Genomic DNA, 17,360 nt, shown 5'->3' with positions numbered 1-17,360 from the left:
TTTAATATCCATGCCCTCCAAATGCAAGGACTGCTTGTATCCCTGTCTACTCAAATATCATTTCTGCAGAAGTTATGTACCCTATGTAATTTCTGATTGATTAATGATAATTAACATTATGTATTTGTATAGCGCTTATCACTAAACATGTCTCTAGGCGCATCTCTCTATTTGTTCTTTATGTTCAGAATGCAAGGACCTTCTTAGATGGATATCGTCAGGAGGATGTTGTGATTGCTACAATCAGTGGTAACTCAACAGGTACTTGGGACATCAGTCCACCAAGCAGAGAGAACCTGATTAAGAGCCTACAGACAGATGTTAACCTTTACATCTACTTCAAGTATTCTTTTACCAGGTAATACTTAAGACTAACCACTAGTAAAGACTCACCAAATTACCATACAGTGTCTGTAATAGCAATAGTAACAATATACCCCTTAGAATAACAAGTTTTTCTAAAAGGTGTGGCCCTCCCCTATTTGTAAAAGTAAAAAAAAGAATCCCTGAAATAAAATCATGGTAACATACAAATGGAGATATTGATTGGCTATTGAGGAAAGTTACCATGACAGTTAGCATTGATGACAGAGTAATCTATGATTTTATATTTTGTGTGAGAGGCCCTGATGCTGGTACAATAATTATTCAATTAGAATATGCGTACAGTTTAATCCTTTCCCAAAGAGTTTTCCAAATGTGATAATTTTTTCCCAAAAAATAATTAACCATATGTTCGTCTATACATATCACTTTTTTTTTAATCAATAATTCCCATGAAAATAAGACACTTGTAATATTTTTAAATTGTTGTTAATGGTTGTTTTGGTTGGTTGAAGTTATGTGAATTTAGTTTTAGCTTTTAAAATGGCTACTATGGGATTCTTCAACCAAATGATCACAGGAGTTCCAGTATAATAAAAAACTTAAGGAATGTTGCATGAAACATACATCCTATTCTAAATCAGTGTAAGTCCCAAAATCAAAGGTCCTTTCATGAAATGCAAATTTGTAGTTAATTTGCATTGAATTGCAACGCTTAATTACGCATGATTCGCAATTGAACATGAGTTTCTTGTAATGCCCCATTATTCGCTGGAGAAAATTTTGATTGATTTGGTTCAGAATTTACACGATTCACTTGTTAATTTGTTTTTCATCCATGACAGGTATCAGGCTGAAAAGAAACTAGGGTCAAAAGATGAAAATCTTTTGTAGGTAGTTTATGTGACCGTAGTAATAACAAGTTTTCTCTTTCATTACCTACAACATACTATTGTGTCTGCTTGACCCAGCATATATATTACTTTGTCATTTGTATCAATGAAATTGATATTATGGTACATTTTATGCAAATTGGCCTGTTATGTACTTTTCCTTTAAAAAGTACTTTTATATCTTTTTTTTCTTCCAAATATAATAAAGTTCATTGTGTTTTTTAAAAGTTTGACAATGATCACATACTCTGTGCATGTATTGAAATAGTTTTCAGTTTGTGTATTCATAAGTACTACAGAAATGACTGAACTGAAGAACTGAACTAGTTTGTTTGTGTCTCTGTAGCTACCTCATGCGTAACCCTTAATCACATGTCAAATTTTTTCAGGATATTTTGCACTTACAATCTCATGTCATGCTCGGGCCCTTTTATTGCATGAATACATACGTACATTGCAATTGATTTTTTGCACACAAAGTTTAACACATATTATTTATACATTACACAACTCGCAGTATTATGATTTTGAAGGGTTCATTGTTAATCTTAAATTAAAACATTTCCATGCTTTGATATCTTTGTCTCAATCTATCAATTTCCATTACCTTCAAAAAAAAAAAAAAAAACTCCTAGCAGTTATGGAATATTGACATAATATACAAACTTAAGTAAGATTTTTTCAGTTCAGATACTGTCACTTTGAAAATGTTGCCTAATGAAGAATAGTCGTGGAAATCCCCAAATCCCAAATTTTTGCAGTGAGAATAGATGAATAAATAAAAGAATTCAAATGATGAAATAGTAAAGACATTAGAAAACCCTTTTCAGACAATTACATTATGCTCATTTATGTCTTACCCTGGTTAACATTCTGTTCAAAATCTATCTTTCTCTTTCTCCCTCTCATTTTGTCTGTTTTGGTTCTATACCACTAAAAGTGTTCTTTATATTTCTTCATATGTTTTGACATCATTAATGATGATCTTAATGTAATGTTTTTCCTTTCAGAATCACCAATAATGCCCAAGTCACACCCACCATAGAGAACAATCTTGATGTGATACTGACAAAGGAATACGATGAATTTAGGGATAATATGACTCAGCAACTTGAATTTACCAACGTGTCAAGGTGAGACAGTGGACAGATCATAACTTTACTTGCAATTCTCTTACAGTTATTTAATCTGTTTGTATAAAAGTTAATTCTGAATTCAAATTGTTTTAGAGGAGCAAATGAGCAAAGACCTGTTAGCTTTTTTTTTTTACTTCACTTCTAGTCCTGTTACTTTTATTTCTGTTGAGATAAAAGTTTATTTCAATTTAAATTTTTGTCTCGCCCACTGGAGGTGAAGGCGAGAGTTTGGGATCCAAATGTCGTCCGTCCGTCACAAACCTTATGACACATAACTCTGCAACCATAAGTTACTTTTCGACCAAACTTGGGTTGTAGGTGTACTTAGGAGACCTGGGGCCTGTTGCAGAAAGCGTTGCGTTTAACGCAAGTCAAAAAATCAATCGCATGTCCTGAGTGCACGCTGTTGATTGGTTGAAAATCAAGTTGCACATGATTTTTAGAGTTGTGCAGGATTTTTAGAGTTGCGATCGATTGCAATTCTTTCTGCAAAGGGCCACTGCATGTTTTTGTGTTCGGAGGTCACATGGCATGGTCAAAGTTCATTTTGAGGTCAACATTAAAGCTTATGGGCAAGACTCTTATGACAAGTGTTATTCCATCCCAGTCATTTCACAATAACGTTTTGATACAATTCTGCTGCGTGCCCTCGCAAATCACAATATATCTGGTTAATTTCATAAGTGGGCGAGACACAAAATCACTTATGCCTTGTTTTCTAGATGAGCAAGTAATAAATACATGTCAACATTTAGAAATTAGTTCACTTACAGTTCTGTTGATTTACTTCAATAAGCAGGATACATCTACTTGATTTATGCTAATCAACTTGCACACCGAAAACAATAGACACAAAGCTTCCTGCATAATAACGCCATCTCCCTGTGCGTCTTACTACGGAGATCATTGTACTCTGACGTCCATCTTTCGCTTTTGCGACGCACCATGAACGGTTGTCAGATAAGTGCTCTCCCAAAACTTTTGCGTTTTCTCGCATAATGGTAGCTCTTACTGCTTTTTCCCAATTTCAATCTTACTCATCTGATAATATATCATATTGTGTTTCATTTAATTCTACTTTAGCACGAATCTTACAAGAAATTTTGTAATTTTACGGCTTTTCATTTGTAATTGTATTGCTTGCTTTACGTTGCTTGTACAGATGGAGCGCCTATGACTTATGAATTATATATCATATGAAAGAGAAAAGTATAGTCTTTGTTTTCCATCTATCAGTCACACATGAATGATTATACTTCATTAAGTGTGATAATGCATATTTTCATAATATTTGTAATCATTGAAGCGAAACTCGTAATGCTTCAATTATCAAGACTTCTTTCTTATTTTTTTACGAGAGAGGAGATTAAATGCTTTCATTCCAAACAAAATTCAGATCCTTTTCACCTGTTTTATTTATTTTGACAGGAAATGAAAATTACAAATGAATCTAATTACACCCACTTACAAAAGTCAATGAGGCAATAGCAGTGAGATATCAATTTGTTTAAAATCTTAAACAAAATCTGTACAACCAAATGAAATATTAAGAATTGTCTTGTCTTGTCTTGTCTTGTAAATGCTACACTGGAACACCTCAGAGAGGCTATAGATGTGCAGGCCATTCATGCAATCACTGCTGCAATGTACTACTTTTAATTAGCATGTTTTTGCTCAGCTGTTTCTTAAATGCAGCTAGATCGGGTGCATTTTTAGTTGGAGGAAAGTGAATTCCACTCTACAATTGTACAAGGGTAGAGGAAATATTTGTAGCAATCCTTATTTGCTCTGATTATATTGAAGTCATGAGACTGTCTGGTTATTCTGGTTGTTGGTCTGGAGGATGCTTTGGAAGTGATTTGATTTATATTACATGCAGTTACATTGTGTATTTATTTAAACAAATATGTAAGCTGGCTAGTTGTCCTCCTGTCTTGGAGAGTATCCCATGCGTATATCAAATGAAAACATATCATCTAATCTCTTGGAAAAATAGGAAATAAGTCATCATTAATGAAGTGGTGCGCACTACGCTTCAATCATCACAGCAAGGTCTGAAAATATGCATTATTGCATTTGATAATTCATTTTCAGTTTGAAATTCATAATTTCAAACTAGGTGCAAAACAATTGCTATACTTCCCTCTTTAACACATGTATGATACATAATTCACTGTGTTTTATAATGGCCAACCTAGGATTTTAGGGTTCCAACATCTTCATTTTACATTGCTGTATGTAGTGTACAAATAATTCTTGTAGACACTGTATGCTTTTGCTGATCAGTGCCCTATGGATGAAGCTTGCTCTGCTGCTACCACAGCATCGAACGCTTGAAGGGAACAGCTATTTTTTTAGCTAGATATCCCTCCCGCGGACTTTCTAGGCTTTATCCCAGGCATCCCCCAGTCGGATAAGCACCTCATCGGGGGAAAAAGTGCCACATCTGTCAAGGAGAAGATCGATTGTCGCAAACAGGCGGCCAAGCTTATTAAACAGCTCGAAGCCTCTCGCCCATCGGCACCTTCCACCAGAAAGCCTGCTTATGTGGCGTGCCCCCGAGTCGCCACGCTCGGAAAGGATGCTTGGGCCATAGGGCTCTCTGAGCGAGCAGCTCAATTTGTAGCTGAAAGCAGGAGAAACTAGACTCCAGGCTTGTACAATTCTTGACTTAAGTCTTTTTCGGATTAGTAAAGCATTCATTCTGCTGAGCCAAGCAAGGCTCCAGTGTCTCTGATCGTGGTTTTCCTGGTCTGATTTTTTAACAAAGGGATATCATTATCAACCATCGGGGGCTATCACTCAGCCCTTCATGTCGTTTTCCTGATAGTTCGAATATCTCCAATCCGAATCTTCTTATGAGACTCTTGAGATCTTTCTTTTTCAAACATCAGCCTAGTATAAGTTTATCCCTGTCATGGAGCCTGTCAGCCGCACTTGTCGCTTTGGCTAACCTTATTTTTGAGCTGTTGGCTTGGGCCTCTTGGCATAATTTATCCATCAAGAGAGCCTATTGATTGTGATCGCCTCTGGCCAGAGGCGTAGCCTTGCATGCTTGTACACTACACCCGGACAGTTAGGTGGGAGTGGTGTGGAGTCTGCTTGATTCCCATGCCATTTTTTATGTCAGGAACCATATTGTCTAGCTGTTGTGTAATTATTCTGTGGAGTCCTTCTGGCTCCCCTTTCAGACTTTCCTTCTTTTCTGAAAATAAAGTTTGGTATTCTTTCCGGGCTTTGGAATGGTATTTCGATTAGACAAAGTGTGTTCATAAATCTGACCAACCCTTTGTCATTTCTCGCGAACCTCTCACTGCAGCAACTCGTGACTCCTTCTTCTCAAGTGGATTGTTGTAGCGATTATCTTGGCATGCGCAGATGCGCTTCTTCTGATGCAAGGCCGAAGGCCCACGATACCAGGAGTATCGGGTCATCGTGGGCCCTTTTCCAAGGTATTCCACTTGACGATTTTTTGAGGGCTGTTTTTTGGCGTTCTGCCAACTCTTCATGTCTTTCTTTTTGAAAGACATTCCGTCTGACGAGGCAAATTTTGCCTCAGCCTTGAAGGCAGCGGCCTCTGTGTCTTCATCTCCCTAGTTCTTTGCGTACATACATTTTGCTTTGGACATGGCTTCCCACAGCTGAATCCTTGCTTAATTCAAATAGATGTATCCTAGTCATTGAAGTAAATCATGAAAATACTTAGCTCATTTTCTAATAACGAGATAACTAGACACATCTACCTGAGGTCCTCCCAACGGCCCCTCGCCTTGCCTGGCACCATGTCTCAATGTCACGGGCTTAATTCGAGGAAGATGGACATCAGAGTACAATGATCTCTGTAGTAAGACGCACAGAATATGACAATAGTCAGGAGTTAATCCCCAATGCTTAGAATTAAGTAATTACAGACAAGTTAGAAAAAATTGATTAATGATATATTCATTTTTATATTGAATGTGAAATGGTTTGATTAAAGAGATGTTTTCTTTGTTTCTATCCTTGAAACCTACAGTGTGATGAAAAATTTCATTCCATCATATATCAAGGTCCCAGCTCTATCCAGCCCTGAACCAGTCACTATCCTACTTGAGAGTAAGTCAAACCTTCCTCAGTATTAATTAAACAAAGTTTGAAGGGGGTATACAGTGTGTCCCACAAAAATGTTAATGGCAGTCTAGATGGGTATGATGTGAAAATTATAACATTTTATTGCTTATATCTTTACACTCTCAAGCTACAGGTTATTTTCTACAACTGAATGAAATTTTATGTGATAATAGTCTTCTAATCACAGAGATATGAGCATTTTATTACACATTAGTAAACCTTTCAAACCAAATTTTGTATGAAGGGGATGCTTTTGGCTTGAAGATCTGCATTATTCTGGTGAAATCGTTCCAGGCATGTCTTCATGAACATTCATTAGATGGATTGATGATGTCATATCCCCACTTGTTCTTTTGTATTTTATTATATGAAATTAGGTTTATTAAAAAAATTCTACCAAGAACGAACTAAAACAAATGGATTGACAACTACTTAAGTGAATTAGTTATGTATTGCTGCAACTTATTTCATCATAATGGAGACGCATCAAAACTGAAACGATCATGATTTCATGTAATAACACAAGAAAAAGGAAAGTGGGGATGTGACAACAGCTCACCTAATGAATATTTATGATGTTGTGCATATAACTGTTTTCACAAAATATTGCCCAACTTTAAAATTCAATGCCATCGTTATTTGTTATCTGATTTTGATGAAATTTTCCGCATTTTCCTCTGAATTTTACTCTATTTATTTAGATATCAATATCTTCAGCCCGGAGCATCCCATTAAGTAGTATGTGTAGTCAGGTTCAGCTAACAATATTTGTTATAATGCTGTAACCGATTCCAATTCCCGATCCGATCCGATTTTCCCCTTTTTTCTACATTTTTCCGAACTCCGATTTTTGACCAGTGGGGAAAAAATCGGATCGGAAAAACCAAAACAAGACAAAAAAAAACATGTGGCGACATGTTTGCCGTCAAAATGCGCTGGTGATTTGTTTTGATCTCAGACAAAAGCGGTGGAAGGAAAAGAAGATAAAGGGGAAGAAAATTATGATTTGTTTTTTATCTCCGATATTAGCGGAAAGGCAGGTGGAGAAGAAGATTATGATTTGTTTTGATCTCCGACATAATCGGGGAAGAACAAAACGATGATGATGATAATTGGTGGTAATTTGTTTTGATCTCCAACAAAAATGGAGGAAGAAAAACAACGAAAAGACGATATGTTTTGATCTTAAGCGGAGGCAAATAAGATTTAGTTGAACACGCTGACATGCGCGGTAATATTTATGACTATCTGACTGTACGTCCTCTAAGAGTTTACGATTACCTCCGCTATCACTACGATGTTGTAGAGAAGGTGAATATCATGGTTAACCCCTCTGGATAATAATGCGTCTTTTTCAGGAGGTCATGCGACCTTTAAGAGTTTACGATTACCTCCGCCATCACTACGATGTTGTAGAGAAGGTGAATATCACGGTAAACAACTCTTGATAATAATGCGTCTTTTTCGGGAGGTCATGCGACCTTTATGAGATTACCTCCGCCATCACTACGATGTTGTAGAGAAGTTGAATATCATGGTAAACAACTTTGGATAATAATGCGTCTTTTTCGGGAGGTCAAGCGACCTTTAAGAGTTTACGATTACCTCCGCCATCACTACGATGTTGTAGAGAAGGTGAATATCATGGTAAGCAACTCTGGATAATAATGCGTCTTTTTCGGGAGGTCATGCGACCTTTATGAGATTACGATTACCTCCGCCATCACTACGATGTTGTAGAGAAGGTGAATATCACGGTAAACAACTCTTGATAATAATGCGTCTTTTTCGGGAGGTCATGCGACCTTTATGAGTTTACGATTACCTCCGCCATCACTACGATGTTGTAGAGAAGGTGAATATCACGTTAAACAACTCTGGATAATAATGCGTCTTTTTCGGGAGGTCATGCGACCTTTAAGAGTTTACGATTACCTCCGCCATCTCTACGATGTTGTAGAGAAGGTGAATATCATGGTTAACCACTCTGGATAATAATGCGTCTTTTTCGGGAGGTCATGCGACCTTTAAGAGTTTACGATTGCCTCCGCCATCACTACGATGTTGTAGAGAAGGTGAATATCATTTTAAACAACTCTGGATAATAATGCGTCTTTTTCGGGAGGTCATGCGACCTTTAAGAGTCTTCGATTACCTCCGCCATCACTACGATGTTGTAGAGAAGGTGAATATCATGGTAAACAACTTTGGATAGTAGTGCGTCCTTTTCGGTAAGTAATGCGACCTCTAAAAGCTCACGACGGACGCCGCCATCACCACGATGTTGTAGAGAAGGTGAATATCATGGTAAACAACTTTGCATAATAATGCGTCTTTTTCGGGAGGTCATGCGACCTCTAAGAGTTTACGATTACCTCCGCCATCACTACGATATTGTAGAGAAGGTGAATATCATCGTAAACAACTTTGGATAATAGTGCGTCTTTTTCGGTAAGTAATGCGGCCTCTAAAAGTTCACGACGGACTCCGCCATCACCACGATGTTGTAGAGAAGAGGCCTATCGTTGATCGGCGGTAGTGTCGCGCGCTGGAACGTCATTATCTTATTTTCCTTCCTCCGATTATGTCGGAGATCAAAACAACTCATCATCTTCTTCCTCCGCTTTTGTCGGAGATCAAAACAAATTCTGCCATCAGTGTAGCGTGCCGCATTTGTCCACGCGCCGGCCACATACAAATTTTAATGTATTTTTTTGTTTTTGAATATCTTCCGATCCGATATCCGAACCGATTCCGATTTTAGGAGCCAAACTTCCGAACCGAACTCCGATCCCGTAATTGCTCTAACTTACAACATTAATTTGTTATCTATTCAAATGGTGCAAATTATATAATAATGATAATATAGGATTTGTATAGCGCACGTATCCACCTTTCCACATGTAGGTGCTCAAGGCACTCTTATATTACCCCTGCTAAGCTAGTCTACAGATTCTGGTGCGCCTAGCTTTTTGAGGAATTACTTCCTGCCGGTACCCATTTACCTCACCTGGGTCGAGTGCAGCACAGTGTGGACAAATTTCTTGCTGAAGGAAAACACGCCATGGCTAGGATTCGAACCCACGACCCTCTGTTTGAAAGGCGAGAGTCAGAACCACTAGACCACAACACATCCACTATTTACTATATCTATTTACATTCAGCCTCAGTTGCAAATCTGCAAGGATTTCCTTTGTTCAGGACTTGAGGATGACCTATTCATTCATACCCATCTGATAAATAGATGAGATTATGGATTAAAAAAAACGTTTTAATTTACTTCAATAACTGGATACATCTAATCGATTTATGCAAGTTTATGCTTATCAACTCACACACCAATACAAAGACACAAAACTTCTTGCGCGATAGCGCCATCTCCCTGTGCGCCCTACTACAGAGATCATTGTACTCTGATGTCCATCTTCCTCTTTCGCTTTCGCGATGCACCATCAACGGTTGTCAGATAAGTGCTCTCCCAAAACTTTTACGTTTTCTCGCGTTTTGGTAGCTCTTATTGCTTTTTTCACAATTTCAATGTTACTCATCTGACATATATCAGATTCTGTTTATTGTGATTCTACCCAAGTGCAATCTTACAAGAATTTTAGTGAATTTATGGCTTCTCGTTCTGAGCTTGTGTTGCTTTGCTTCACTTCGCTCTTACAGGCCTATGACTTCTTCCACTGTAGGTTTTGCGCACTTCTCTCCTTGCGTAATAGTGTCTTTGTGCGACTCCTGACTTGTTTTTTGTTGCCTTGTCTTGAATTGATTTTTCTCCACCCTATTCCTATTTCCCTCCTTAGCTAGTCTTGTCTTCAGACTTTGTTTTTGTCTCACCTGCATAGCAGAGTGAGACTATATGCGCCGCTTTTCCGGTGGCGGCGGCGTCAACATCAAATCTTAACCTAAGGTTAAGTTTTTGAAATGACATCATAACTTAGAAAGTATATGGACCTAGTTCATGAAACTTGGCCATAAGTTTAATCAAGTATTACTGAACATCCTATTACAGTTTCATGTCACATGACCAAGGTCAAAGGTCATTTAGGGTCAATGAACTTAGACCATGTTGGGGGAATCAACATAAAAATCTTAACCTGAGCTTAAGTTTTTAAAATGTCATCAAAACTTTAAAAGTTTTTGGATCTGATTCATGAATCTTTGACATAATAGTAATCAAGTATCACTGAACTTCTTGTGCAAGTTTCAGGTCACATGATCAAGGTCAAAGGTCATTTAGCGTCAATGAACTTTGGCCAAATTGGGGGTATCTGTTGAATTACCATCATAACTTTGAAAGTATGTTGGTCTAGTTCATAAAACTTGGACATGAAAATTAATCAAGTATCACTGAACATCCTGTGCGCATTTTAGGTCACATGACCAAGGTCAAAGGTCAATGAACTTTGGCCATAATGGGGGTATCTGTTGAATTACCATCAGAACTTTGCAAGTTTATTGATCTGACTTTTGAAACTTGGACATAAGAGTAATCAAGTATCACTGAATATCCTGTGCAAGTTTCAGGTCACATGATCAAGGTCAAAGGTCATGTGAAGTCAATGAACTTTGGCCACATTGGGGGAATTTGTTGAATTACCATCCTATTTCTGTAAGTGTATTGGTCTAGTTCATAAAACGTGGAAATAAGAGTAACCAAGTATCACTGAACATCTTGTGCGAGTTATAGTAGTTTTCAAAGTCAACACTGCTGCTATGTTGAATCGGGTGATGGAGGTGAGACGGTCAGAGGCATTCCACTTGTTAGGAAGCTTTCTATTAATGAGTGATAATTAATTTTTCTGAATTTTTGTAAAAAATATAATTTCTTTCAGGCAGGTTTCTTTATTCTCTTGTTTTGACTTATTCTTACGAAGCCTGGTTTTTGCTTAATTAATTAGCGACACTTAGTTTGTCTTAATTAATTAAAAAGAAAAAACCTTTGTTTTTCTCACAGGTGGCCTTCTTAATCTATGTCTTTGGACTTAGTTTTAAGGAGCCTTACAGGTACGGCATCTGATGCGGTCTTTTTTATCCCTCTTTAGGTTTTGCTTCTTAGCTTTACCTTGCCGTAGGTCCCCCTCGTCCCCCTACCCTTCCTCTTTTTTTTCGCCCCTCTTTTTTTTCTTTCAGAATTAAGAACTTTTCCAAGAAGATGAGCGTATCCGACTCATCCCTTGATGATTCCACGGCTGCCGCTGGGGAAGAACCAAGCTGGTGTATTGTTCCCAACGATCAGCGGCAGTATGAGGGTAACAGAGAAAGACCCCTTGCGCAAGGGCTTGTCAGTCTTCCTCAGGGAGCATCAGCGAAGGGCTGCCAGCCCTTAGTCGCAAGAGACACAGGAGTTTGACGCCATCGCACTCATGCAAAAATCTGACCCCGTCAGATTCGGGTGATATTCCTTCTCTGTCATTGGCTGTTCTTACCGGGAAGGCAAAACGCAAGAATTCATGCTCTTTCCAGTCTCTTGTACCTTCTTCTGCTCCCCCGGCAGAGCTCGCAAAAGAAGAAGAAGAAAACCAAAGTCGTAAGCCCTGCTAACTTGGGCAGACCTCTATTTCTAATTTATGTGCCGATGGCCAGGCATTACAACTTTTATGTTGCTCCAGAAAGCATTCGAGCAGTGCGGGTTTGTACCCCCCACGCTCTAGTCAGCTTCAGCCGCTGGTTTTTCTGAGCACCAAGCAGATCACGCAGATGCCTGCACCCTGGGGAGCCTCCAGCAATTCGTCTGAATTGCCGGTCCACACATCTGCACGGGAAACCTCCGCTAGTATGTAGGCATGCTCCTGAATCTGCCCCTGAGTCGATCACAGGGACGTTCAGCCCCCGCGGCACTCTGTGCTAACTTGACCAGGCAACGCAACTTTCATGTTACTCTAGAACGCCTTCTAGCAGTGGCGGTTTGTACCCCCACCCTCCACGTCGGCTTCAGCTGCCGATGTCCCCGAGCACTGAGCCGATCAAGCAGATGCTAACCTGCATGGGTAAATCCCGCTAGTTTGCAGGTGCTACCGACACACGGGATTCATCCCCAACTGTCGGCAGGCTCCTGAGTATGCCCGTCAGTCGATCACGGGGCCGTACTGCCCCTGTAGCTCCAGGTGCTCCGCTGGGAGAGGAGTCTATTCATGAGCCAACCCCCCTGTCGCTAACAGCGGAGCAAGTTCTATCAGAGGACGAACCTTTTTAGACTCGCCAGGCAGTGCGGCTCCCCAGTCTACCGCCAGTCCCGCACAGGATGCTAGAGAGCTCCTCTAGCAGTACCTCCCATGCAACTACCCCTCCCCCCTCCCCACCCCGAGTGGTCCTGTAGATGGAGAGGAAGAAAAATCCCTCTTTTTTTTGCCCATGCTCATACATTGCCCATTGCCTCAGGGCATTCCACTCATGAGGAAACCCCTGGACGGTCCGTGGCATAAGCTTCACCTTTTCTACAGAAGATATGAAAGCCTTTTTTGCCACTATGTCCTAGTCTCCCCAACTCGGTCAAGTCAGGCTAGACTAGGCACCCGTCTCTTCAGTGGTCACCGCTGTACATAGAGAGTTCGAATCTTAGATATGGGCATCATACCCACTCAGCGGTTAGGCTCACTGCTTCCCTCGGAGCCCTGCTGGGCTTACGAGCGCAGGCATCGGAATTGAATGTCACAGCAAAATTGGACGAAACTATCAGGCCTGTGAAATCTCCGCTATTTAGCGGAAATCCGCTATTTTCATTTTTAAGAGTGATTTCAATTTCCGCTTTTTTCCTGTGTTTCATTTCCGTTTTTTTTCTTAGTCAAAATTCCGCTATTTTATCCAAAACGGCTGGAAAACAAGTCTAGGTAAATGGATGCGAGCAGAATGAGTGTGTTGTGAATATACACGTTACCTTGCCTTGTATTTTGCCTTCGCGAAGTTTTGAATGAAACTGCTGCGGATCCATAGAGATATATACATCTCTATGCGCGGATCACACCGTGCACCGTTGCCGTTGTTGGCATACAAGCACAAAGCAGCGGCTCAAATCGCGATATTTTGCGACTGGTAAATACGTCTGTAAGGATGATGATGTCATCCAAGATGGAAACTTACGTTGACCAACGAAAGGATCGAAGATGACGATGTTTCAATCATTATTTCAAAGGAATTAGCGGTAATTGCGGTCTAAGGTACGATATTTATGAATTTTAAACATTTTTTCGTAAATATGGATGTGATTTCTTTTTCATTATGTGACATTTTAAAAACGATTGGAAAATCAGGTTTCCACTGTTAGATCTAACGTTACTGCTAAAATACGTTGTCTGTACTTACGGGCCTCCAAGCTCTTCAGTCTATGCATTGGTGAGTGAGCTAACGCAGTTCAGCGGAATTTTCCACTATTTTTTTGAAACCCCACTCACAGGCCTGAACTATGCTTTCACTGATCGGTGGCCTATGGATGCAGCTTGCACTGCTGCCACCATCGAACGCCCAAAGGCTATATTTCAAGCTAGATATTCCTCCCATAGACATTCATGGCTTTATCCCAGGTGTTCCCCAGTCGGATATGCATCTCTTTGGGGGAGAAGCGGCAACGCCTCTCCAGGAGGAGATCCATGGCCACAAACAGGCGTCCAAGCTTATTAAACAGTTCAAGGCCTCCCACCTATTGGTACCTTCTGCAAGGAAGCCTGGCTCAGAGACAGTCCTGGGCACCTTCCCTGTGGGGTCATCGATTTCCCCGCCAGGACACTGGCTATCATTTCCCGTGGTGGCAGGGGCAGAGGTGAGAGGTCCACCACCAGGCTTCAGCCAAGCCCAAGCAGTCTGTTTGACAGACTGCCCTGAGCCTGGGGTCCAGTCGACGGATGTCTCCACCGAGTAACGGACGATGCATTCGTGTGTCCGTCATGGGAGATGGCTTCTTTATAAATATATAGAAGCCCTTACACTCGGCGCAATGCGAGTCACCTCGCTGGCCATCCCCATTCTCCACCATCAGTACATTGTGACCGACGTCGCCGTGCTATAGGACAGGATGTGATTGAGAGGTTAACAGACAATCCATATCTTGGTCTATCCCCGATCTGTGTGACCCCCTAACTCTCGGGCAAACTGAGGATGACTCTCAACATGAAAGTGATCAACACTTTCACTCCACCGGAGCCTTTCCGGATGGAAACATTGACCTCCATCCTCCCGTCGCTTGAGGCGTCAGATCTTGCCATCTCCCTCGACTAACAGGAAGCATACTTTCACATCCCCATTCATCATGCCAAGCGGGATCTACTGGGGTTTTCAGTCCCAGTATATGACGTATCGATAACGGGCGCCAAGGGTGTTCACCCAAGTGATCACCGCCTTGGCAGCCCACTTGAGAAGCCAAGCCCTACGGCTGTTCGTTTTTAAGACTGCCTTCTTGTCGCAGATTCCGAGGGGAAGCTTCTCTCTCACCTCGCCCTTCTTATTTGGGTAACTGAGGTGCTATGTTTTTTTTATCTGTACACAACTCTCCCCGACACTTCCAGCACAAGCTGGTTGGCCGAACTTTGTTAATCCGCATGGACAACAGGTCTGTTGCGGCTTACATAAACCGGCAGGATGGTAACTGGTCGAGTTCCTTTGACACGCGTGCCTACCCTTTGAGTGGTCTCTCCACCCAGAGGTTTCTCGGTCGATCCAAGACCTTTCGGGGCCGCTGGAAATAGACCAGTTTGCCACAGCTCTCAAACCAAAAGCTGCTGGTGTTCTGTTCTCAAGTGAAGGAGACAGAGGCCACCTTCTTTGATGCCTTCTACCTTCACTAGGAGCATCTGAGATGCTACGCATTCCCTCCGTTTATATTTATACCGCTAGTTACCACAAGCCGAGATGGTCAAGGCATGGGTAATCCTGATAAGCTCCATATGACTTAGCAGTTCCCCCAACTCCTCTCTCTATTGGAGGAAGAACCTCTCACCCTTCTCATGAGGCCGGACCTGGTGTCTCAACTCCTCTCGGGAATCAAGCATTTATGGCCAGCGGTTCTTCATTTAACTGCTTGGCCGCTCTCAGGCTAGGATGCTAGGGCCTTACGATTTTCCCAGCAAGTGGCTCTTCTTGTGGCTGAAAGCTGGACAGACTCATCTCTAGGTTTTTACAATTCTTGACTTAGTCTTTTTCGGATTGGTGTAGCGATAATTCTGCTGAGCCATGCAAGGCTCCAGTGTCTCCGATTGTGGTTTTCCTGGTCTGATTTTTCGACGAAGGTAGAGCGTTATGGACCATCAGGGGCTATCACTCAGCCATATTGCAGCCATTAATGCCGGTTTCCCTGATGGTTTGAATGTCTCTTATCCGAATCTTCTTATGAGACTCTTGACACTTTTATTTCTCAAACGTTAGCCTAGTTTTGCCCCGTCTTGGAGCCTGGCAGCCGTACTTGACGCCTTCGCTAACCTTTATTTGAGCCGTTGGCTTGGGCAACTTGGCATCATTTATCCATCAAGACAGCCTAGTGATTGTGATCGCCTCTGGCCAGAGGCGTAGCCTTGCATGCTTGTGCATTGCACTTTAGGTGGGAGTGGTGTAGAGTCTGCTTAATTCCCACGCCTTCGTTAATGTCAGGAACCAAACTATTTAGCTGTTCTGTAACTGTTCTGTGGAGTCCTTCTGGCTCCCATTTTATACTTTCCTTCTTTTCTGAAGATAAAGTTTGGTGTTCTTTACGGGCTTTGAAATGGTATTTCGACTAGACGAAGTGTGTTCGTATATCTGACCAACTGTCATTTTTTGTGAACCTTTTACTGCGGCATCTCGCGACTCCATCTCATGCTTGATCGTTTTAGCGATTAGGTTGGCAGGTGCAGACGTGCTTCTTCCGATGTGAGGAAGAAGGCCCATGATAACAGGGGCCCATCTTACAAAGAGTTGCGATTAATCCGATCAATTGCTACTATGGAAAGCCAGCAAAGTCAACATGTACAATGCATATTTGCTCGAATTTTTTTCTAGATATATTTATATCTATAAATTCATTGATTGCTCGACAGTTTGGTGTGTTCTCCTTAGTTTACAAAGGACATTTTGCACATTTCCTGAAGAAAAATTATGACACTGATGGATTTCCATAGAGTTACAATTGATTGGATCAATTGTATCTCATTGTAAGACAGGGCCCAGGAGCATTGGGTCGTTGTGGGCCCTTTTCCAAGGTATTCCACTTGACGATATTTTGAGGGCCGCTTTTTGTATTCTGCCAACTCTTCATGTCTTTCTTTTTGAAAGACATTTGGTCTGACAAGGCGAATTTTGCCTCCTTAGCCCTGAAGGCAACGGCCTCCCTGTCTTCATCTCCATAGTTCTTTGCGTACATACTTTTGCTTTGGACATGCCTCCCCACGTGTGAATCCATGCTGGTCTAGCATAAATCAAGTAGATGTATCCTAGTTATTGAAGTAAATCATGAAAATACTTAGCTGATTTTCTAATAATGAGATAACTGGATACATCTACTTGAGGCCCTCCCACCGGCCCCTCGCCTTGCCTGGCACCATGTCTCAATGTTCAAGGCTTAATTCGAGGAAGATGGACATCAGAGTACAATGATTTCTGTAGAAGGATGCACAGGGAGATGGCGCTATCACGCAAGAAGTTATGTGTCTTTGTTTCGGTGTGCGAGTTGATACAAATAATGCACAAAATAATGAACGATGTGCGAGAAGAGCCGATGGATATACCGCACCGAGGTCCACAAGTGCGGTATATCCATTTGGCGAGTCGAGCATAGAGTTCATTATTTAGGTCCTCTATGCACAAGAATGCATGCATTGTTTGTTTTATACAACTCCCCTCCTCCCCATGTTACTGAGTTGTCTCGAATGCTATATTTGATCTAAATTCTTGATAATTCCAGACCTCGCACTATCCTGCAATCTGACGTCAG

At 41.1% G+C, this 17,360-nt stretch overlaps 1 protein-coding gene across 8 annotated transcripts in view; it reads left to right on the top strand.

The window, feature by feature from the left end:
• LOC121408143 (piezo-type mechanosensitive ion channel component 2-like) overlaps nt 1–17,360 on the top strand; it is a 188,249-nt gene that overhangs the window by 155,611 nt on the left and 15,278 nt on the right. For 7 of the 8 annotated variants that reach the window (XM_041599476.1, XM_041599472.1, XM_041599475.1 and 4 more), the window contains 3 exons: nt 189–358; nt 2,228–2,350; nt 6,369–6,448. In XM_041599476.1, the coding sequence (XP_041455410.1) occupies nt 189–358; nt 2,228–2,350; nt 6,369–6,448 (373 nt within the window). Of the gene's footprint in view, nt 1–188; nt 359–2,227; nt 2,351–6,368; nt 6,449–11,599; nt 11,641–17,360 lie in introns of those variants that run through there. The other variant, XM_041599478.1, reaches the window with a different exon arrangement.

Source organism: Lytechinus variegatus, chromosome 2 (genome assembly GCF_018143015.1).
Source record: "Lytechinus variegatus isolate NC3 chromosome 2, Lvar_3.0, whole genome shotgun sequence".
Classification (NCBI taxonomy): Eukaryota; Metazoa; Echinodermata; class Echinoidea; order Temnopleuroida; family Toxopneustidae; genus Lytechinus; species Lytechinus variegatus.
The sequence above is the reverse complement of the archived record's forward strand: the minus strand, read 5'-3'. Positions and strand labels throughout refer to the sequence as shown.